The 22,781-nt window shown below is 41.7% G+C and overlaps 1 protein-coding gene across 3 annotated transcripts in view; it reads right to left on the bottom strand.

Moving 5' to 3' along the window:
• The window catches only part of LOC306879612 (ubiquitin carboxyl-terminal hydrolase 9X-like), a 50,005-nt gene that overhangs the window by 8,761 nt on the left and 18,463 nt on the right, over nucleotides 1-22,781 (bottom strand). The window contains exons 19-37 of one of the 3 annotated variants that reach the window (XM_079432699.1): nucleotides 21,824-22,064; nucleotides 20,742-20,891; nucleotides 17,522-17,642; nucleotides 17,310-17,440; nucleotides 15,935-16,213; nucleotides 15,726-15,851; nucleotides 15,501-15,638; nucleotides 14,672-14,838; nucleotides 12,543-12,651; nucleotides 12,320-12,466; nucleotides 12,085-12,231; nucleotides 10,894-11,101; nucleotides 9,812-10,032; nucleotides 8,230-8,420; nucleotides 7,017-7,190; nucleotides 2,820-2,961; nucleotides 1,986-2,745; nucleotides 931-1,054; nucleotides 386-611 (exon numbers count right to left, since the gene is read on the bottom strand). In XM_079432699.1, coding sequence (XP_079288825.1) covers nucleotides 386-611; nucleotides 931-1,054; nucleotides 1,986-2,745; nucleotides 2,820-2,961; nucleotides 7,017-7,190; nucleotides 8,230-8,420; nucleotides 9,812-10,032; nucleotides 10,894-11,101; nucleotides 12,085-12,231; nucleotides 12,320-12,466; nucleotides 12,543-12,651; nucleotides 14,672-14,838; nucleotides 15,501-15,638; nucleotides 15,726-15,851; nucleotides 15,935-16,213; nucleotides 17,310-17,440; nucleotides 17,522-17,642; nucleotides 20,742-20,891; nucleotides 21,824-22,064 — 3,802 coding nt within the window. Of the gene's footprint in view, nucleotides 1-385; nucleotides 612-930; nucleotides 1,055-1,985; nucleotides 2,746-2,819; nucleotides 2,962-7,016; nucleotides 7,191-8,229; nucleotides 8,421-9,811; nucleotides 10,033-10,893; nucleotides 11,102-12,084; nucleotides 12,232-12,319; nucleotides 12,467-12,542; nucleotides 12,652-14,671; nucleotides 14,839-15,500; nucleotides 15,852-15,934; nucleotides 16,214-17,309; nucleotides 17,441-17,521; nucleotides 17,643-20,741; nucleotides 20,892-21,823; nucleotides 22,065-22,781 lie in introns of all 3 variants that reach the window. The other 2 variants (XM_079432700.1, XM_079432698.1) reach the window with 2 other exon arrangements.

Genomic DNA, 22,781 nt, shown 5'->3' with positions numbered 1-22,781 from the left:
TCGCAAGCTCCCGCAGGACTGTTTGAATGCATGCAATTCGTTTGTGTATTAGAAAACATTACGTTCTGCAGTTTATTTACTTGTTTAAGGCCATTTCGTGATTTCAATCATCATACAGTAACCAGCAACGACCACCTCTTCCTCTTCTCATCGGAGACATGCGATGCAGCACTAAACCGTCTCTCGCTGTCGGTGCTTATATAATGATTTCTGCTTCTTTCTCAGACACTATTTGCTGCATTAGTGCACGCCTCTGTTTGATTGAATCACGTCATTGTTCGGTACAATTTATTCAGCCTTTTCGCTTACTCGCTTTTACACTTATTTCGTCTGCCGAACATTCGGTGCATCCCTAGAGGTTATCTAGCAGTTGTTCTCCCCTCACCTGTGTGGACGAGCCGGGCGAGGTGACCGGAGCAGGGCAGGGTCCATCCTGCAGGGAGAAGTGTGCGATGAACACGATCAGTTTGGCAAAAGCTCCGCGCACCTCCGCACTCGGACACTCCAGCAGGTACTCCGAGAAGCGCGTGGGGAAGGCAAAGAGGACGTTGTGTGCAAACCAGCTGCGGACATTCTTGCTGTGACGCAATAGGATGCACAGGCCATCATACCTGAGAGAGAAACAAGTCAAGTCCGTGACGAGGACACGAGTCGATCAGCACTAATGAACCCCGACACACATGCGCACCACCAGATCCTCATCAACTTAAAAACCATTTAACTAAAATAAACCAAATCAGTTTTGTTGAGCCACAGTTTCTCCTTCAATAGTGCTTACTGTTGGTTGAGAAAATGACCCGTGTGAGCTGGAATCAGACAAAGGCTGGCCACTTTAGTCCCTTCATTTCATGACTTTACTATTATTCTAAACTGAGTAGATTCATCTAGTAGTGCAGTTAACAGCGTATCAGAGACGCAGTAAACACTCACCAGTCACTAGCAGGTCCTCGGACCACTTTCTTTGTGTGGAATCCGGTGCTGAACAGAAATCTAGCAGCAAGCTGTATACTAATCATCGCTATTTCTTCAGCTTCTGGTAAAAGGTGATCTTGACCTAGAAAGACCAGAAAAGAGGAGCATCTTAAAGGTTAAGTCCACTTCCAGAATAAACATTTCCTGGTAATTTACTCACCCGTGTGTCATCCAAGATGTTCATGTCTGTCTGTCTTCAGTTGCAAAGAAATTAGGTTTTTGAGGAAAACATTGCAGGATTTTTCTCCATATAGTGGACTTCAATGGTGGCCAGTGATCTGAACGTCAAAATGTAGTTTCACTGCAGCGTCAAAGAGCTCCACACGACCCCAGCCGAGGAATAAGGGCCTTATCTCGTGAAACGATCGGTCATTTTCTTAAAAAAAATTATATTTATACACTTTTTAACCACAAATGCTCGACTAGCATTAGCTCTGCGATGCGTATCTTTATTAGCCGATGTTGGAAAGGTCACGCGCGGTTAGTTCTTCATCTTTGTACTTCAGTTAAAAACTCCATCTCATTTTCTCCTTTAAAATCATCCGACATCGTTGTTTTACGTTTTATGTAAAGGGAATTTTTTTGCATGTTTTCTTTGTAAACACTGCGTCAAGCCAAGCATATGTGGTTAAAAAGAGTATAAATATGAATAAAAAAAAAAAGGAAAAATGACCGATCGTTTTGCGAGATAAGGCCCTTATTCCTCGGCTGGGGTCGTGTGGAGCTCTTTGACGCTGCAGTGAAACTACATTTTGACGTTTAAATCACTGGCCACCATTGAAGTCCACTATATGGAGAAAAATCCTGGAATGTTTTCCTCAAAAACTCAATTTCTTTGCAACTGAAGACAGACCGACATGAACATCTCGGATGACACACGGGTGAGTAAATTACCAGGAAATGTTTATTCTGGAAGTGCACTTATCCTTTAACACAAAACACCAGCAGAAGAGGTTTACAGACTGCTGGACCGACCGGCGACGGATTTAATGCATCATGAAAACAACACCCACCTGGAGGAGGGTTCAGGTAGACACTATTGCAGGTCAGCAGCTTCTTAACGAACTGAAAGTACTCGAGGCTGTACTGCATACGGCTGTGCATAAACTGCACGTTCTGTTTGCGAACGCTGGCCTCGATGGCCAAGGGCATTTTAGGCTGGTTGGTCCGGGGTGCGAGCGTCAGTTCGGAGATGTACTTGAGCAGCTCGTCGTCACCCCCTGCTGCGTCCATGTGCTCGTAGAACAGAATATATGCGTTCCACCAGCGCTTCTGCCGCCGGTACGACATGCGCTTCATCATGTGGTCAAACACCTCGCCCATGTACTCTCCCCCGAAGCACTGGTTCTTCATCTCCTCGTCATCGTCCATCTTACACTCCGTCACGTCGCCGTCATCAAACTTGTACCAGTGGTCCTTCTGTCCGTCGCCATCGCTGCCGTGCCGCTGGACGATGTAGGAGTAGTAGTGTCCGCCACTGGCCTGACCCGAGTGCACCAGCACACCCACAAGCCGGTAACGCGAGCTGTCCTTCGGATCTGACTCCGCTGGAGAGTTCTCAGCGATGACCTGGCTCTCCGGAGGAGTCTCGTCACCCTCCAGCTTGGCCACGCCTGCCACCGTGTAGGGCTCCATGTCCAGCTCACGAGGAAACTCGAAGTAATCGTTGAACTTGATGGCACACTCGCGTTCCCAGTCGTAATCGAAGCGCTTGAGCTGGATGGCCAACACGGGCGGGAGCTTCTTGATGAGCAGACGCTTCACAGTGTCCACCTGACAGCAAACCAGAGCAAAGCTCACCAATCTGCACAACTTCACTCAGACCGGATTTAGGGAGCAAGTCTCACCTTCTTGTTGCACTTCTCACAGTGGTACGCATTGGCTCCTTCCAGAAGATCGCCTTTGACGTACTGTTCTAAGGAGTCAAGGAGGTTTTGGTGGTTCCTGATGTCAACATTCAACGTTGTGAAGGATTCCTCACACTCATACCTATGAAGACACACACAACACACGTATAAGGATTAGGGCTGTTGAAATGAATGGTGTCTACGATGCGGACGATTCTGCATTGATGCAGTAATAGACCATAATCGATTATAGCCTGCTGACGTCATTCACATCACGCGTTTGTCAAGCTAGCTTAAAATGGCAGAGGGAGACAAAACAACAAAGCGAGTATTAAAAACGGCACCTACTATTTTTAAATGTTAGATTCTGAGCTTGGCTTTTCCTGCATATGACAGGTGTGTGCACTAGAGAGAATCAGGTGTGTGCACTAGAGAGAATCCGGTGTGTGCACTAGAGAGAATCAGTAGAGAATCAGGTGTGTGCACTAGAGAGAATCCGGTGTGTGCACTAGAGAGAATCAGTAGAGAATCAGGTGTGTGCACTAGAGAGAATCCGGTGTGTGCACTAGAGAGAATCAGGTGTGTGCACTAGAGAGAATCAGGTGTGTGCACTAAAGAGAATCCGGTGTGTGCACTAGAGAGAATCAGTAGAAAATCAGGTGTGTGCACTAGAGAGAATCAGTAGAGAATCAGGTGTGTGCACTAGAGAGAATCCGGTGTGTGCACTAGAGAGAATCAGTAGAGAATCAGGTGTGCACTAGAGAGAATCCGGTGTGTGCACTAGAGAGAATCAGTAGAGAATCAGGTGTGTGCACTAGAGAGAATCAGTAGAGAATCAGGTGTGTGCACTAGAGAGAATCCGGTGTGTGCACTAGAGAGAATCAGTAGAGAATCAGGTGTGTGCACTAGAGAGAATCAGTAGAGAATCAGGTGTGTGCACTAGAGAGAATCCGGTGTGTGCACTAGAGAGAATCAGTAGAGAATCAGGTGTGTGCACTAGAGAGAATCAGTAGAGAATCAGGTGTGTGCACTAAAGAGAATCCGGTGTGTGCACTAGAGAGAATCCGGTGTGTGCACTAGAGAGAATCCAGTATGTGCACTAGAGAGAATCAGTAGAGAATCAGGTGTGTGCACTAGAGAGAATCCGGTGTGTGCACTAGAGAGAATCCGATGTGTGCACTAGAGAGAATCAGTAGAGAATCAGGTGTGTGCACTAGAGAGAATCCGGTGTGTGCACTAGAGAGAATCAGTAGAGAATCAGGTGTGTGCACTAGAGAATCAGTAGAGAATCAGGTGTGTGCACTAGAGAGAATCAGTAGAGAATCAGGTGTGTGCACTAGAGAGAATCCGGTGTGTGCACTAGAGAGAATCAGGTGTGTGCACTAAAGAGAATCCGGTGTGTGCACTAGAGAATCAGTAGAGAATCAGGTGTGTGCACTAGAGAGAATCAGTAGAGAATCAGGTGTGTGCACTAGAGAGAATCCGGTGTGTGCACTAGAGAGAATCCGGTGTGTGCACTAGAGAGAATCAGGTGTGTGCACTAGAGAGAATCAGTAGAGAATCCGGTGTGTGCACTAGAGAGAATCCGGTGTGTGCACTAGAGAGAATCAGTAGAGAATCAGGTGTGTGCACTAGAGAGAATCAGGTGTGTGCACAAGAGAGAATCAGGTGTGTGCACTAGAGAGAATCAGGTGTGTGCACAAGAGAGAATCAGGTGTGTGCACTAGAGAGAATCAGGTGTGTGCACTAGAGAGAATCAGGTGTGTGCACTAGAGAGAATCAGGTGTGTGCACTAGAGAGAATCAGGTGTGTGCACTAGAGAGAGAATCAGTAGAGAATCAGGTGTGTGCACTAGAGAGAATCAGTAGAGAATCAGGTGTGTGCACTAGAGAGAATCAGTAGAGAATCAGGTGTGTGCACTAGAGAGAATCAGGTGTGTGCACTAGAGAGAATCAGGTGTGTGCACTAGAGAGAATCAGGTGTGTGCACTAGAGAGAATCAGGTGTGTGCACTAGAGAGAATCAGGTGTGTGCACTAGAGAGAATCAGGTGTGTGCACTAGAGAGAATCAGGTGTGTGCACTAGAGAGAGAATCAGTAGAGAATCCGGTGTGTGCACTAGAGAGAATCAGTAGAGAATCAGGTGTGTGCACTAGAGAGAATCAGGTGTGTGCACTAGAGAGAATCAGGTGTGTGCACTAGAGAGAATCAGGTACTTCACTTCACTATATATATATATATATATATATATATATATATATATATATATATATATATATATATATATATATATATATATATATATATATATATATATATATATATATATATATATATATATATATATATATATATATAGTGAAGTTCAGCCAAGTATGGTGACCCATACCCGGAATTCGTGCTCTGCATTTAACCCATCCAACGTGCACACACACACACACACACACACACAGCAGTGAACACACACACACAGCAGTGAACACACACACACACACACACAGCAGTGAACACACACACACAGCAGTGAACACACACACACAGCAGTGAACACACACACAGCAGTGAACACACACACACACACACACACACACACACACAGCAGTGAACACACACACACACACACACACACCGTGAACACACACCCGGAGCAGTGGGCAGCCATTTATGCTGCAGTGGAGAATGGACCACTTATCCTTATGGAGAGGGCGCTGTACATTCACTCCCCCCACCTACAATTCCTGCCGGCCCGAGACTCGAACCCACAACCTTTGGATTACAAGTCCGACTCTCTAACCATTAGGCCACGACTTCCCCGTGGCCTAATGGTTATATACATACATATATATATATATATATATATATATACACACACACACACACACACACATGTATATATACATACATACATATATAAATAAATAAATAAAAGTCGTGGCCTAATACCACGACTGAGGTGCCCTTGAGCAAGGCACCGAACCCCCAACTGCTCCCCGGGCGCCGCAGCATAGTTCACTGCTGTGTGTGTTCACTGCTGTGTGTGTGTGTGTTCACTGCTGTGTGTGTGTGTGTTCACTGCTGTGTGTGTGTGTGTGTTCACTGCTGTGTGTGTGTGTGTTCACTGCTGTGTGTGTTCACTGCTGTGTGTGTGTGTGTGTGTGTGTGTGTGTGTTCACTGCTGTGTGTGTGTGTGTGTTCACTGCTGTGTGTGTGTGTGTGTTCACTGCTGTGTGTGTGTGTGTGTGTGTGTGTGTGTTCACTGCTGTGTGTGTGTGTGTGTGTGTTCACTGCTGTGCTGTGTGTGTGTGTGTTCACTGCTGTGTGTGTGTGTGTGTGTGTGTTCACGGTGTGTGTGTGTTCACTGCTGTGTGTGTGTGTGTGTTCACTGCTGTGTGTGTGTGTGTGTGTGTGTTCACTGCTGTGTGTGTGCACGTTGGATGGGTTAAATGCAGAGCACGAATTCCGAGTATGGGTCACTTCACTTCACTATATATATACATAAAGCTTATGTTTGGAAAATGGCACGTACTCGCCGTACTTTGATGTCATACACGATCGATCTTCAAGTCGAACACACCTCTTTACTCTCAGTGTCACGTGACAGACTGTAATCGCAGCCTCTGCGGTTGAAAAATCGTGTGTTTTTTCATATCGTGATATTATCGCAAATGCAATTAATCGCTCAGCCCTACTCTGTAGGCATGTTTTGCTTGTTTTTTGTGATATACTCGATAATGTCATATTGCACATCGTTAAAACAACAATTACAATATTATCGCAGACAATATATATCGCACACCCCTAGATTGTCTGTAAACTTTCAGTATCTGAGAGTGCTCGAAGTATCCGAAAGCACGTTTTGTTCAATCACTTGTAATTGTCTTTTTTCCCCGTTATTTATATTGGCTTGTATGTTTTGAAGCTATATTTAGTTGGTTAAATTCTTTACAACTGTTTTGAGTTATTATTAATTTTTAATTATTTTTAAAAAGTAGCCTGTTTGTATATTTTAATAAAAACACACAAAATAAATTTGATATAAAATTAATATGAAAATGTAGCCATGTGTCGTAATATATTGATCGTGACATCGAATCTTTGACATGATAATCGTAATCAAATTGAATCGTGAAACCAGTGACGATTACTCTATGAAAATACAATTCAACATCCTCAGAATGACTGACCAGTCCTTCACTCACCTGTGAGGACAACCCTGACAGATCTTCTGGTCTGCAAACGAGCCGCCCAAGATCCTGCTGAGCATGCTGGGATGGCCGAGGGCTTTCAGTGCCTCGTCCAGACTGTCCACCAGGGAATTGAAGAACTCCAGCGCGTCGTGCTGCTCTCTCAGATTGACCGGTTCCCCCCATAACCTGCGGGAAAGTTTCGAACGCAGTCGTCTTACTTCACAAGGATTAAAGGTGCACCGTGTCACTTCTGAGCCACAAGCGTCACCAAACAGAATGACTAAAGAAATTCATGCTTCCCAACATTCCCTCATCAGCCCGAGGTCAAACGAACAGATGGCTCAAACACCTAGGGCTGTCACTAATGATTATTTTGCCAATTAAGTAATCAGATAATTCATTTTTTTGTGGTAATAAAAATAGACCTATGCCAGCAATAATCTTTAAAATGACTTAAAATACATGTATAATAGCAATAAGGCAATAAACATGAGTTCAAATAAACTAATCAAATAACAAAAGCAAGTAATCATATGGTTTTATTGAACAAACTGTTAAAATACACAATGTATTCTAAACAATAGAGATAATGTACACTGAACATTGTAACAAAGGCCTGCAGAGGGCGCCAACGGCCTGATGATTTTGACACTTTACTGCGCGATCTAATCCTTGTTTATTGACTAAACATTTAATTCAAATCTCCTCTTAATATTTCATATTTGGCCATTTCTTTACGACAGAAATGCTACAGCCACTGTAATTTCTTGAATATGTGGACTTCAAAACGTGTAACTCAGAGCGAGGGTTTGAGCTTTTATTTTGAAATCGTGATGAAGAGTTAGCATATTGAGAAAGATATTCATGTATTCTCCTGTGTTTGCGTAGGTTCATAAATGATTTACCTTACAAATCTGAAATAGCACACATTGCGTTCCCAGATGAAGGTTATAATAAACTCAAACTCACAACAACATGCAGAGATGAGTTTGAGACGCTCCACATGTAAATAACAGTTTGTGCGGAGCAGCGTTTACTCTGAACGGAGCCGCTCTGAGACACACACACGTAACCTACACGCATGTTAATAATTAAAGCACATATTAAACCTGCATCGCATATATTTAAGAGAATCGTAGTGTTTGTGAATTCAATAGCATTATGCTTTATAATAATTTTTAAGTGGGTTTAATATATCATGCAGCCTATTCACGGCTGACTGTACCTGAACTGTTTCCAGAAGCCTCTGGGCACATAGTACTGCAGACGGGACGCGGTGAGATGACCAAAGATGACCTGCAGATGCCGCAGCACTCCGATGTTGTACTCCTTACGGTCCTCGGCCTTATTGAGAGAGGGCTTGTCATCAAACTGCTGATGATAACTGAACACATCATCCCTGGGGTCCACATTACTCTGCAGCACAATGATGTTCATTCAGACTGCATCTCTGCGCTAAGAGTAAGGTTGGGTATCGTCTGAAGTTTACCGATTCTGATTATCGATTCCCAGTTTCTGCTTATCGATTTTAATGTGGTTAAAAAAAAAAAGTCAAACATTTAGATAATCAAACCGATTTTATTCTGTGTCTCTTTTTGCAAAACATATAATTCCTGCTGAATACCATGAACAAAAATCAGCCAGCTACATAAAAACTGGACTTGATTAAGAGCTATTTGTGGTTTTAATGATTAAGCGCGAGCCGGTTGAAAATCAATTAAAATGTGTGACGATTCAAATCGGTTGAGATGCTAAACGAATCGCGATACAACTGTAGGAGGAGTTTATATGAATGCATCTCTGAGGGGAACTGACTGTCTTTAGAAAAGTTATGTGGCATTTTCTTTTCATCTTGCCTCTGAATGAAGCATATTAAAGTAGTGTTCATAAGCAGCTCTGCTTTGTTTACAGCGGTAACCCAGCAAACACCATCATTGCTGCTGATAAGCGCCACCTGCTGGCAGAAAGTGAATCTGCGTCTCATTCAGATCAAATTATACAATCTTATTTAGATTATAAACTGCTCATGCTGCATGTACACTGCATCTGTGTTTGGATGATGATTAAAATGCAGTGGTTGCCTCTAATTCTAAAAGGAAAGAGCACAGACGAAGCCTTAGTTTGTTTATATGAAGAGATTTCTTTTATTTGTGTAACTTATTTATTTGATTGTTATATTTCAAATTTACAAAGAAACGTGCAGCAATAGCCTAATAAAAGGACACATTTTCATTTACTGTATAATGTCTTCAATCTCATTTTGTTAAAAAAATCGTGAGAAAATAGAATTGTGAAATCGAATTGAATTGTAAGTTGAGTGAATAGTTACATCCCTACTCACTCCAGATTCACTCGTTTCATTAGTGACGTGACGTGACGTGGTCCGGGGAGCAGTTGGGGGTTCGGTGTCTTGCTCAAGGGCACCTCAGTCGTGGTATTGAGGGTGGAGAGAGCGCTGGACATTCACTCCCCCCACCTACAATCCCTGCCGGCCCGAGACTCGAACCCACAACCTTTGGATTACGAGTCCGACTCTCTAAACATTAGGCCACGACTTCCCATCCATTACTGGATGAATCAGTGTTTTTGAATCAATCTCTTGAATGAATGACTCAAAGACAAATACATTTGTAACAGCCCCTTTTCGCCAGCTAAAAATGAAAGATGCGCACAAAGGAATAGATAGGTGGAACTGAACAAGTATCAAAGTACAAGTATCCGATTCTGGAAGTGGGATTGATTGTCGATTCTCAACCCTAGCTAAGGGGTTTCGGTACGGTCGAGCGACACGTGAGTGCGTTTTTTACCTCGTTGTCCTGCTTTTCATCTCCAGACATGTCGTCGTCGATGTCGCTGCCGGTGCCTTCGATGGCCAGGATGCCGTTGCGGATGGGCGGGATCATGTAAAGCTGCTGGATCACAGAGTTCATGTAGCACGTGGCTCCTGCGTTCTTCAGACCCACGAAGCCTTTGGTCGGCCGCGGCCCCACCGGAGGCAGATACTCCCACTCCGTCAGCGCCTCGCACCCTGAGACCAGACGCATGAGTTTAACACACTGAACGCATTACGAGCCTCTTGTTCATTAAACAGGAGCACAGCAATGCTTTTCTATAAAAGCTGCATTCCATTCTCTTTATAAAGGATTTACAGTGTTTTCAGGCGTTTAAGGGTCATATGATGGGATTTAGGATGTAAAAGTATGAACATTTCTTATCACGATCATAGTGACCAAAATGATCACGGTATTGTTAAAATGTGCTGGAAATATTAAAAAAGTTCTGACACAAATTACTTCAAGTTTTGTATTTAAAAATCAATAAATAATAAAATAACTTTTTGTTTGCATAAACATTAAAACAATAACATTACCAGTGATGTCTGGATTTGAAACGACAACATAACTGACACAGCTTATCTAATAACATTACAGCCATTAAATAAAGAAAAGGATCAAGTCAAAATGATAATTAATAAATTATATGTATTTTATCGGCTCCATAAATAACTAAAGTCTCAAACCCAAAGAGATATTGTTTATCAAAGTTAAGACTCGAGGAGCAACAGTAATGTACGGTATGTGGAAAATAATGTGAACCTTAAACCACGTAAACACATTGCATTACACCAAATACCCAAAATAATTTTTAGCATCATCATATGACCCCTTTAATGAGGCACATTGAGCAAAAAACAGACAATATAAACTCATCTGGTTCCATTAGGATCAAATCACAGCAAGTCAAGTCAAGTCCAGTATTTTTACAATATAGCTTGAGTCAAAGCAGCTTTACAGTATTAAACAAGAAAATAGTGTGTCAAAGGAACCAAAAGTGTCTGGCAAAAGACCTTCACAGCAGCTGGTTTATTTGAAATGCAATCGGTCAGTACCTAGATAGTACATGTCTGTGAGCGTGTCGATGATCTGTTTGAGGTTGCGCATGCATCCGACAGCGAGCGCCACCAGCAGCTCGAAGCCGGCGTTTATAGACGCAGGACTGCTGCACACCGGTATGGCCTGCTCCGCCGGGAACTCGCCGCTCTTCACGTACTGCAGATACACGTTAGACGCCGGGAAGATGAAATCATCCGTCAGCTCCTGTGAGAGACAGACAGCACACATGAAGCCAACATGCTCTCCACAACATGTCTGTAGAAACTAGGGCTGTAGTTTATATGCTGCCAAATTACCCACAAAAGATAATTTAAAGCCATTATTGTGCTAAATGAGAGAGGATCAAGTAGACATTACAAATAGTAGCTTTAGAAATAAATATTTTATTTGAGTCAACAATTTATTACACAAATGTTTAGGCTACAACGGCCTAACAAACCTTTGAACATAAAAGATGATAATTAGAGAAACATCTCAGTATTGTTTGTTCATACAATGAAAGCCATTGGTAACCAAAATAGCTTTGTTACAGTCTTTAAAATACCTTCTTATGTTGTGCAAAAGAAAGTCATACAGGTTTGAAATGACACGAGGGTAAATTGATGACAGAATGAATCATTTTTTAAATAATACTCTAAATCAGAAACTAAAACTGCCAGCAGGTGGCAGTAAATGTGTTTTTGAGTCATTCATTCATTTGATTCGTTCGAACAGCTGATTCATTCAGGAATGAAGCAAACGGCTCACTTTATAGATAGGCCTTTGAATCATTGATTTGTTCAAAACACAGATTCCTTCAGAAACTAAACGCCGCTGATTTGCTCGGAGACTCACAACAATTCTGCTGTGGTTTAAAGGTAATATGTTCTCTGTGAAATTAAGCAAAAACAGACAATATTGTGTTTAAAATATAACACAATATTAACTTCTTATGTACTGAACTGGATAGAAACAGCACTCGTGAGATATATAGCGCTCACTGCTGGTGTGATATCGCTCCTCTATGATATAAATATGAGACAAAAACTCATTCAGGGCCATTGATGCATTGATGCCCTGAATCATATTTGTCAACAGTCAACTGTTTGAAATGCAGTTCATTTTAATTGCGCAATTTTTTCATAACTAATTAACGCGTTAAACTGACAGCCCTAGTATAAACATAAATCCAAGCATAGACCGTTCACCTTTATCAGATTAGCGCCTCCTTTCTCACAGCCGATGTAGAACTTTTTCTCCGGGGTCTGAAAGGCCAGCAGTTCTTTGGTGACCCCCAGATGACCCTCGAGAATGGTCTCTTCCACGCCGGTCTCTCCGGTCCTCCTCACCTCATCCTGAACGTCCATAAAAGCAGAGGAAAGAGAATTAAAGGCATCACTCCCTCCTGTTCCTCGTGCATGGAGTCGAGCGCTGTGGACTCACCCGGATCCTCTTGAGCCAGTCGATCTCGTTGTTAAGCAGCACCTCTGCGTTGGGAAGGTTTATGTTGCTGTTGAAGGCGTAGTTGAGCAAGTGCCGTAAGAGCGTGAAGTAATCGCCAGAGTGCTTCGCTCTTTCCTTAGCCGTACTCTGAAAGAGCAGTGAACATTTATCACACGACTGGTATCTAACTGACTCAAACGTGAGCGCTGCATGCTGTACTCACTCCCAGAACAGTGAAGAGGAGGGTGATGAAGAACAGGAGGGGTCTGTGTCCCATACAGCACCTGGTGGCCATGAGGAAGAACTGTTCCTGTGCCATCTGACGCACAGCTCTGAAAACACAAAGAAACCGAGGCAGTTCTTTAGTAACTCAATCTTCACTTTTCTAAATGTATAGCATTAGATGTCATGATAAACAGCCTCAGCTTCGTTAAAGCGCTAACGCCGTGTCCTAACTACACGCGACAAGATAAGATTCCAGCAACAAGCACTTTGTGTGTGACGCGACAGAATCAATCAAATATCACAGCCAATCAGAAGCGTGTGGGGGCGGAGCCACTCTGGAAGCACACTGCACTCGCAACAAAATGGATACATGTATAATCTAATTCATAAATATTAAACCTTTTTAACATTATTAAATGTACATACTGAGAGACTGATACCATCTCTGTTGTGGAATACACTCGTTGGTTCGCAGCGAGTCCACAGTTTTAACAAACATCTTTGCTTTCATTTATTTTCAAGATCTGAGGTAAACGGTCTGTTGTTGCTTTAATATGGCTATAAATGCCACGCTATATGACAGTCAAACTCACATTAGACACTTTTAACACTGAATAAAGCACATAATCTGTACCTGAGATTATCACCGTCATATAGTTTGTATGTTGTTTCAGCTGACGTCGCAGAAATAGAAACCGCTTCTAAAATAGAGATTGTGTGTGTCGCGGATAGTTAGGACAAAAACTCAGGGAAGTCGTGGCCTAATGGTTAGAGAGTCGGACTCGTAATCCAAAGGTTGTGGGTTCGAGTCTCGGGCCGGCAGGGATTGTAGGTGGGGGGAGTGAATGTCCAGCGCTCTCTCCACCCTCAATACCACGACTGAGGTGCCCTTGAGCAAGACACCGAACCCCCAACTGCTCCCCGGGCGCTGCAGCATAAATGACTGCCCACTGCTCCGGGTGTGTGTTCACTGCTGTGTGTGTGTGTGTGTGTGTGTGTGTGTGTGTGTGCACTGCTGTGTGTGTGTGTGCACGTTGGATGGGTTAAATGCAGAGCACGAATTCCGAGTATGGGTCACCATACTTGTCTGAATGTCACTTCACTTCACTTCATTAACATGGAAAAGATGCCTTTTATCGCGTCGCGTGTAGTTAGACACGGTGTAATGATCTAATGATCCATCACTTCTGATGATGCTGGATTTTAATGTACTAAATCTTTTTAAATCTTTCAGTGCATCTTAATATCTTGAGACAAAAATTTCAGCCTTTGTTGTCTTTCTCTGGTGCATGCCCAACATTAACTCGTGCCATGATCATGTAAAACTAGTAAACTCTTATCTGTGTCCCTGGAGCACAAAAGCAGTCATGAGTAACACAGGTATATCTGTAGCAATAGACAACAATACATTGTATGGATCAAAATTATACATTTCTCTTTTATGACAAAAATCATTAGGATATTAAGATCATGTTCCATGAAGATATTTAGTACATTTCCTACCGTAAATATATCAAAACTTCATTTTTGATTAGTAATATGCATTGCTAAGAACTTCATTTGAACAACTTTAAAGGAGATTTTCTCAATATTTAGATTTTTTTGCTCCCTCAGATTCCAGATTTTCTAATAGTTGTATCTCAGACAAATATTGTCCGATCATAACAAACCATACATCAATGGAAATATTATTTATTCAGCTTTCAGATGATGTATAAACCTCAACTTCAAAAAATTGACGCTTATGACTGGTTTTGTGCTCCAGGGTCACATTTGTGCTTAATATCAGTACAAAGACGCCAGGAAGGGACGCGACAAACTGTTCATATGGAGGAAAATCTACCTACAGGAATTACATCACTAATACACCATAACTTTGTTAATCAAGAACACTAAAGCCATGAGCACAAGCAGGGTTCAGATACTTCATAGCTCAAAAACACTTATACTGAATATTTCATTTAAGCCCTTCAACCAAAATTTGAGCCGTGCACTTCTGCTTTTAAAGCTGACTGGTCTATTAAGCGTCCACTGCAAGTACATTTACTGTAAATGCATTTTATATTTAATTTCTAAGCAGAGTGGAGAGCGTCTCCACAGAAGCGCACTGTTCCTGTAAGTACGTACTTGCTCTGGCAGTGCAGCAGCAGGTCGATGATGAAGGTCTGCCAGGCTTTCTCTTTGCTGAGCGTGTCGAGGGCCGTCGGGAGCAGAGCGAAACACAAGGTCATGACCTCCAGAGCCTCACAGCACACCTGCTCGTCTTCCGCGTCCGGTTCATTACCTGCGTTAGTCTGCAGGACGACAGATGCACGCTTAAACGAGGGATAAAACACTGGTGAACGCAGATGAATCCAGGGCTTCTGCGGATCCTTAAGAAGTCTTAAATTGTACAAGAAAGTCTTAATCATGATTTCAAGGGGTATTAGATCTGAGGACGGAAAGACCAGAATTGTGATCCGGTTTAATGTGACCATTAAACTTCAAAAGCCTATGATTTCATTAAATAAACACTAGCGCTGTATGTTTGAAAGTCCAGTGCTGCGCTGCTTTGTTTACTGACGTTAGTGGAAGCAGTTATATTTCTGCCGTTCTGATGTTTGTGTTCAGACCCTGCAAACACACAGAGCTGTAAACATGATCTGATGCATCGATAAGAAGATAATGCATTATAAACGTCTACACGGTAAAATGTATTTATATGTTAATTAATAATTTATTGATAATAATAGTTTAAATGAATATAACAATTAATATTTATTTTCTTAAAAATGGTTTCAAGGCTGAAATGTGAAAGGCTGAAATAATTTAATGTAAATTTAACTGTAAATCACACTTTTACATAGACATTGTTACTATTGCCCTACCCCGCTCATATGGTATTAATTTAATTTGTGCAAGAAGTCTTAAATTTGAGCTTAAACATCCTGCAGAAGCCCTGGAACCATGAACATGCCTTCTCGTAGATCTTGCTGATCTCGTCGTTGGAGCTGAAGACCAGCTGCACCATCCCACAACCTGAAGCCCAAACGATCTTCTGCACGGCGCGGATCACACAGATGTCTGGGATGTACTTTGAGGCCTGGAAGAAGTTCTGTACAATGAAGGAAAGCAACAAAGTTAGGAATATCAGCGTGAAGCGGGCCTCATACTGTGACTGTAAAGCGGTAAAGGTCAGAACCTCATCCGAGATCTGCTGGGCGAGCCGGATGGCCACGTTGCGCAGCATGCACTCGGAGGCAGGATTGGGAATGCTCTGGAGAGCGTTCTGTAGCACCAGAGCCTGCTCATGGGTCGCCTGATTGATCTGGAGGACAAACACCGTCACATCACCATGAAGAAATATAACCAAGTCTCAAATCCTGTGATAACGTGAGCCATGATCCACACCGGAGACGCGGGGTTGGTTCCCTCCACCAGAGGCTGGCAGGCCTCCGCCACGGCCTTCACGTGTCCGAACCCCACGCCGGTCAGCAGCAGCTTGCCGATCTTCAGGGCGTTCAGGTAAGCGCTGCGCCGCGTCTCCATGTCCGCACTAGGAAGGAAGTTGTTCCTCGTGAGCATTCCCAGAACCAGAGGCAGACCGCCGCTCTTCAGGAAGTTGTACTGGAAGTCACTGGTATCGTCTCCCAGAGTTCCACTGGCTGGCATCAGCAGCGCATACACCACCTGAGATCACACAAACACATCAACGCTGCACCATTCGGAGAAACAAATATATTTGGTAATTTTCTGATAAAAGCTGTGATTGAGGTTTTAAAAAATCCATTGTGATTATATCATTATAATATAATAATAATTTTACAGATAATATACAACTACTTTTACTACTAATTATTATTACTACAACTAAAAAGCATAACAATTACTACATAAAACAACTACAATATTATTATAATTAATATTTCTATTACTACAACAAATCTTTATATGAAACAAAATACTACATTAAATCATTATTAACTCTTTAACCGCCAGCGTTTTTGTTGATTTTCACAAATTTCATGGCCCCCAGAATATTTTGTTGTATGAATATCTGAACATGCATCATCTCAAAATAAAGATCAGACCCTCTACTTTCAAACTAAATAATTAGTTTTATTCTAGCTTCAAGCATTGTTTTTTTATTTTTAATCAACACTTGAATGTAGGTAGGTTTCATAAAAAAAAAAAAAGCAACATTTTGAGCAAAAAGTTGAGAAAAATCGCATTTTTATCAAATACTACATGTGGATCATATTCAGTAATATTATCAAAGCAAAGATGCAGTAGATGGCTTCCATCAGTATCCCAAAGCTTCACAAGCCTTTAACACTTTCTGGATCCACATTTCACTCTGAAACATTAGTCAGTTTTCATTTATATGCTGTTAGTGTTGATGATCACATTACTTTTCATATGCATATGCTCACATATGAGATCAGTGGTTCCTGTCTTCCTGGTCTGTGTTTTTGATCGAGTGATTCTAGACTCATTCAGGAGATGCGTGATAGCGCCCCCTGGCGTATAACAGTCAAAACACCGAAAATTCCATGTTTGGCGGGGAAAGTGTTAAAATTATTTTTACTATTATATTATTTTACTATAAAATAAAAAACTACAAGAAAAAAAATGACATTACAACTGTAAAATTATAATGCTAATATTTACGGCTGTCTTATTTCTTAATTTTCAAAATGTTAAACCATCAAACTTTGACAAAAAAAGCAGGAGCCCTTCAAGCTTCTCTTGTGGAAGCACACACTGTACAGCGGTGTGAAGATACCTCCTTGAGGTAGAGCACTTGAGAAGCGGACGGGCCGAAGAAGCGTGAATCCAGAGTGGGACTCAGACTGTTCTCTCCCAGCTTGGCATGATCCAAACATATCGCTCGCAGGTTCTCCACTGTAGTGTTATCTGTGAACACAAGCACACTTCAGTGACCTTCACAGCCAGGCTGTGTGTTACAGAGCAAGCCGTCCCGATCTTTGCTGCTACCTGGAGGCATGAGCTTCATGAGCACTCGAGCTCCGTCTCGCAGTAACGGCATGTTCAAGGTGCAGCCCAGATCAGCGATCTGCCACAAGAAGGAGATATAGCGCAGATGCAGCGACATGATCTGAGAAGACAAGAAAAACAGTCACCTCAACAAGACTGTTCTGCTTTAGACCAGAAATTACAATTCTGGTCGATACCAATAAACTGATAACCAATAAATGCCTGATATTCTACAATACGATATTCCGTGTCTATTAAACCTTTGGAAAAATTCATACCAGAACATTCAGGTGTGTGTGTGTGAGAGAGAGAGAGAGAGAGAGAGAGAGAGAGAGAGAGAGAGAGAGAGAGAGAGAGAGAGAGAGAGAGAGAGAGAGAGAGAGAGAGAGAGAGAGAGAGAGAGAGAGAGTGAGAGAGTGAGAGAGTGAGAGAGTGAGAGAGTGAGAGAGAGAGAGAGAGAGAGAGAGAGAGAGAGAGAGAGAGAGAGAGAGAGAGAGAGAGAGAGAGAGAGAGAGAGAGAGAGAGAGAGAGAGAGAGAGAGAGAGAGTGTGAGTGAGAGAGCAGTTACCGTGTTTAGGTAAGAAACAGCTTCACAAACAGTATATTTCTGTCTTACAGAATTGATGTCTATGGTAGAGATCAAAATACTGCAAGGCGTGTTTTGAAGGTAACTGGTGCTTCAGAATAACGTTTGTGTCGATTGCATCGTTTCGCCAGTAGGTGGCAACAAGTGACTGTTTAAAAATATAATTGAATCAAGAGATTCGTTCAAAAACGCTGATTCATCCAGTAATGAAACAATAAGTATTTACAAGTGAGTCATTGAATCATTCATTCAAACCACTTTTTCATAAATGTTATATAAAAAATTGGTGTATTAATTATACATTTTAAATACATATATTAGGTTATATATTAAAATGTTTAATAATTAATTCAAATTAATTAAAGAACCGTGGGAGAATCATGATCTCTATTTGAGACGAAAAAAAAAAACATGATTCTCAATTTATCCAGAATCGTGCAGCTCTAATTACAACCTACAATCCGGCAGGAATTGTGTGGGGGGAGTGAATAACCAGCGCTCTCTCCACCCTCAATACCACGACTGAGGTGAGAGCCTTGAGCAAGACACCGAACCCCCAACTGCTCCCCGGGTGCTGCAGCATTAGCTGTCCACTGCTCCAGGTGTGCGTTCACTACTGAGTGTACTAGGGGTGGCACGGTACACAGATGTCACGGTTCGGTACGTACCTCGGTTCGGGGGTCACGGTTCGATACAATTTCGGTACAACAGGGAAAAAAAAAGACATCTACTTTGCTCAGTTTCTTTTATTTTGATGTGAAAATGCTAAATATTATTACATGTTATATATATAAAATCTGTTTTGTTTTCATTGTGAGTGTACACAAATAAAAGCAGACCTTTAACTACAAGCAACAGCACAAATAAAAACACAATAGAGTAAAGATACAAATAAAATATCAGTGATTTTCAGGGGGTTTTTTAGGTACAGAAATTGAAGTACGATTAAAGTAATCAAAGGTAAAACAGCATTGCATATTCGACTGTATAAATTAAAGATTACTCTTTATTAAAGTTACAAAAGCGATTCAATCAAGAGCAGTGAGTGATTTCTTTGTTGTTGCTGTTTATTTAATATTAACTGTCACTTTAAGAGAAAGCACTGATACTGTACGCCCAGCCGGCTATGTCTGCTATAGGATACTTACCAAGACTGGCATTTTGACAGAATTTTGTGTGAATTTATCCATTAAAACACAATACTTCAGAGAGAGCTTCATATTTGCGCGCGTTCTGAGGCGCAGGTTTGTGCGCTTCTGATGAGCGCACGCACTAATCTTCTCACTGCGCGCGCGAGCTCGCTTCCTCTGGCTCTTAAATATTTGAGCTGGCAAAGCTTACATGACTTTAGTCTAAACGCCGATATCAACGTGTGCTGTTCAGGTCTCACCTGTGCGCGCGCTATCAGCACCTGGGTGATGACGGAATAAATGCTCATATTCCAGCATACGGCACTCACACTGAACAAGAGTGAATGATTTGTCCACTTATTTTTATTTTTTTCCTTCTCAACGCTGTTGTTATAATGTACTGGGAAGCCAGAATGCGCATCCATTAACAGAAACATACATTAGCCGAACCCTATTTGTTTTACGTGTTATTTATAACAAACCACATGCCTTGTCAGAATTCAGTTGAACCGCGGTCCTAGCGCGTGCCGAACCGTGTGTGGAGAACCGTGCGGTTCGGTTTTTTTCCGCGAACCGTGCCACCCCTAGAGTGTACACTTGGATGGGTTAAATGCAGAGCAATAATTCTGAGTATGGGTCACCATACTTGGCCACACACCACTTCCCTTTCCTTTCCCTTTACTGTTGAAAAATAATAAAACTTAATTTTTTTAAAGAGATAAATCACAAAATATTTTAAATTTTAATAGTAAATCCCCTTTATTTGTCAAGAATTTAAATGTTTATTTTTTTATTAATTAAAATATAAATTAAATGAATGTTTTAAGCCTTCATCTGATAACCAGTAAAATTTAAATACACAACACAGAATTTCTGAGGGGGAATAAACATTTCATAAGGCTACTGTAAGAATAAATAAAAATAGTTTGTATGCATTCAAATAATTAGACATACTAAAACAGAATTTGGTAACCATAAAACATAAGGTGAGAAAACAATTAAACATTTCATACGGCCCTAAACATGACATTTTTGTTATACTTTTAATAAATTAATGTTAAATTGTATAACTTTCATGATTTTAATTCATTAGACATGCTTTTTGATTAATACAATTTAATATGACCATTAACGGAAAAAACTATTTAGGAAAAAATTAAACGGATTTCATAGGGCCCTACATATATTTTAAATGTCTTTTTTTTTTTACTACTGCAGTATGCATCTATAACTTTGTGTGTGTGCTGTTGCGCTCATTAGTTCTGATTTCTGCCCGAGTCTCTCTCACACACTCACTCAGGCTGCACGAGCCTCGTTTGGCACAACATTATAAATACATTATCAGTCACCATAACTGTGACGTCAAAACAGACCGGCTCGGAAGCGGTGGAGTGACCGCTGGTCATCGGTCCGGGTCGGTCATGCAGAAAACCGGCTAATTCCGGTCCTTGGCCGGTCAGTCGGTGCATCTCTATATCATATTAAGCACAAGCATGGTTCTCACCACTCCTGGCAAGCAGCTCTCCACCTCAGGGTTCGGGCCGTCGCTGTAGTGGTTTGCTTGATTCCCGGGCGAGCCGGTGGACGAGTCGGACGAGCTGTCGGGGCTGGAGGGCATGTTGGAGCTGACCTGCGTGAGCTTCGCTGTGATGAGCTACAGAAAGAGTTAGTCCACGGTTTTAGCAGCTCATCTCTGGACGCTTCACCTCAAATATCAATATATACTAGGGGTGTAACGGTACACATATTCGTATTGAAAATTTTCGGTTTCATCGTTTCATTTTTTCAGGAAAATCAAAGAATAAATGCCGTATTGGCGCTCTTTGATGTGGCGAGACAGATCGCTGTATAGACGACTCGGTTCTAACGGCAGCGCGATCATCTCTTCTTCTTTACTACTAGTTTCTAGTTTTAACGTGAAATAAACGTGAATGAACAAATCATGCCTCATGTAACCTAATCACTCAATCAGCGTTTCAACCGCAGCAAGACGTCATTAAAACAGCTTGTAAACAATGAAACGTAGCATTTAATTTACCTCAGGCAAGTCATCAGTGTCTACAGCTCCTTATTTGCTAGAGAAATAATGCATTAAAGAGCATTTTGAGAAATATTAGACTATACACTGTTGACTTGTTAGTGATGTCTTAATCATTTAATGTATATTTAAATAAATCTTTTGTGAAATAAGTTATGACAGCCACTGTGTAATGTATATATTTCAACAACAGATTTTATAATTTAGAAGTTAGCTTAAAAACAGCATTATGTGCAATTTACACGTTTTCATACAATTTTAAGTTGAGTGTTATTATATTTAGGAAAAATAGCAATTAAATTTAAGTTTGGGCTCTGTTAATTGTAACTTTATAGTAATGTAAAAGGGCTCCCTATAGTTCAGAAGAGAAGTTGAAGTAGATTTTGATCCATAAGAAAGTTATTAATTGAAAGTTAATTGAATTTAAAGAAAAAGCAATTTGTTCAGTAAACCACTGTTTAATAATAAAAATAATAAAAAATACCGTGTCATGTTTGTGTAGCGTTACACCCCTCATACATACACACTGAGACATCTGTAAAGCTCACAGTTTTATCTTTGAGGTTGAGCTGTCCAATCAGCCGGCGGTCGTCAGCGGGGTCCACGATCTCTCCTCCGATGAACAGCTCCACTTTGGTGTGTGTGCTGTTGGCTTTGATGCGAGAGAGGATGCAGCGGCGGACCGAGCCGATGGTGTCGTTGGTGTGGGACCAGATGTCCAAGTCGTCCACCTGACGGCCCTGATTGGGAAACCTCACCACCAGGGTGATGTGCTTACCCCGAAACGCCCTGAACGCAGAGACAGACAACATGAGAAAGCCATTCAGACTCTTTTGTCATTGTTTGGCTTCCTACTACATGGGTTCAAGTCTGCATGAAATATAAATTCACCTCACCTTTATGGATTATATAGCAAAAATAATTTCTGTGCATGTTCCATTTAAAAAACAAAAGCATTTTGACCTTGATTTAATTAAAACATCATAACTGGATCTTCCAGTTATTCAGTCTCTCTGGTGACGTATGCAGGATTTCTCTAGTCATTCAGTTCTGTTAAAGGGTTCGTGAACTGAAAAACCTAAATTCCTTTGACCTTTTGACATATAAGAGGTCATTTTACTATAAAAACATCCTGTACGTTTCAGAACTAAAACTTTATCATTAGTCTAAAAACAGCTTATATTGAAGCCAATCTGCCAAAATGACAGCTTGTGGAATGTTCTACTCTATGGGCCGGGACACACCAAGCCGACTTCAAAGAGCTAGCGGTGAGGAAAGCTGACGGTGTTGTCTTCTCGCGTCAGCAGCGTCTGGATCAAAAGCAGCGCTTGAACACACGGCTCAGACTACAGCAGACTGCAAACTAACATCTGTGTTCTGCGTGAGCGGAGTTATCTGTCTATATCAGCAGCTATCAATATATTCGTCATTTAAAAGGAGAAACTTTAACGGATATACGAGATAAACAGATATACGAAACGCAAAGCAGTGCTTGCTTACCATTTT

This window comes from Barbus barbus (assembly GCF_936440315.1).
Source record: "Barbus barbus genome assembly, chromosome: 13".
Classification (NCBI taxonomy): Eukaryota; Metazoa; Chordata; class Actinopteri; order Cypriniformes; family Cyprinidae; genus Barbus; species Barbus barbus.
This window is presented reverse-complemented; position numbering and strand designations above follow the sequence as displayed.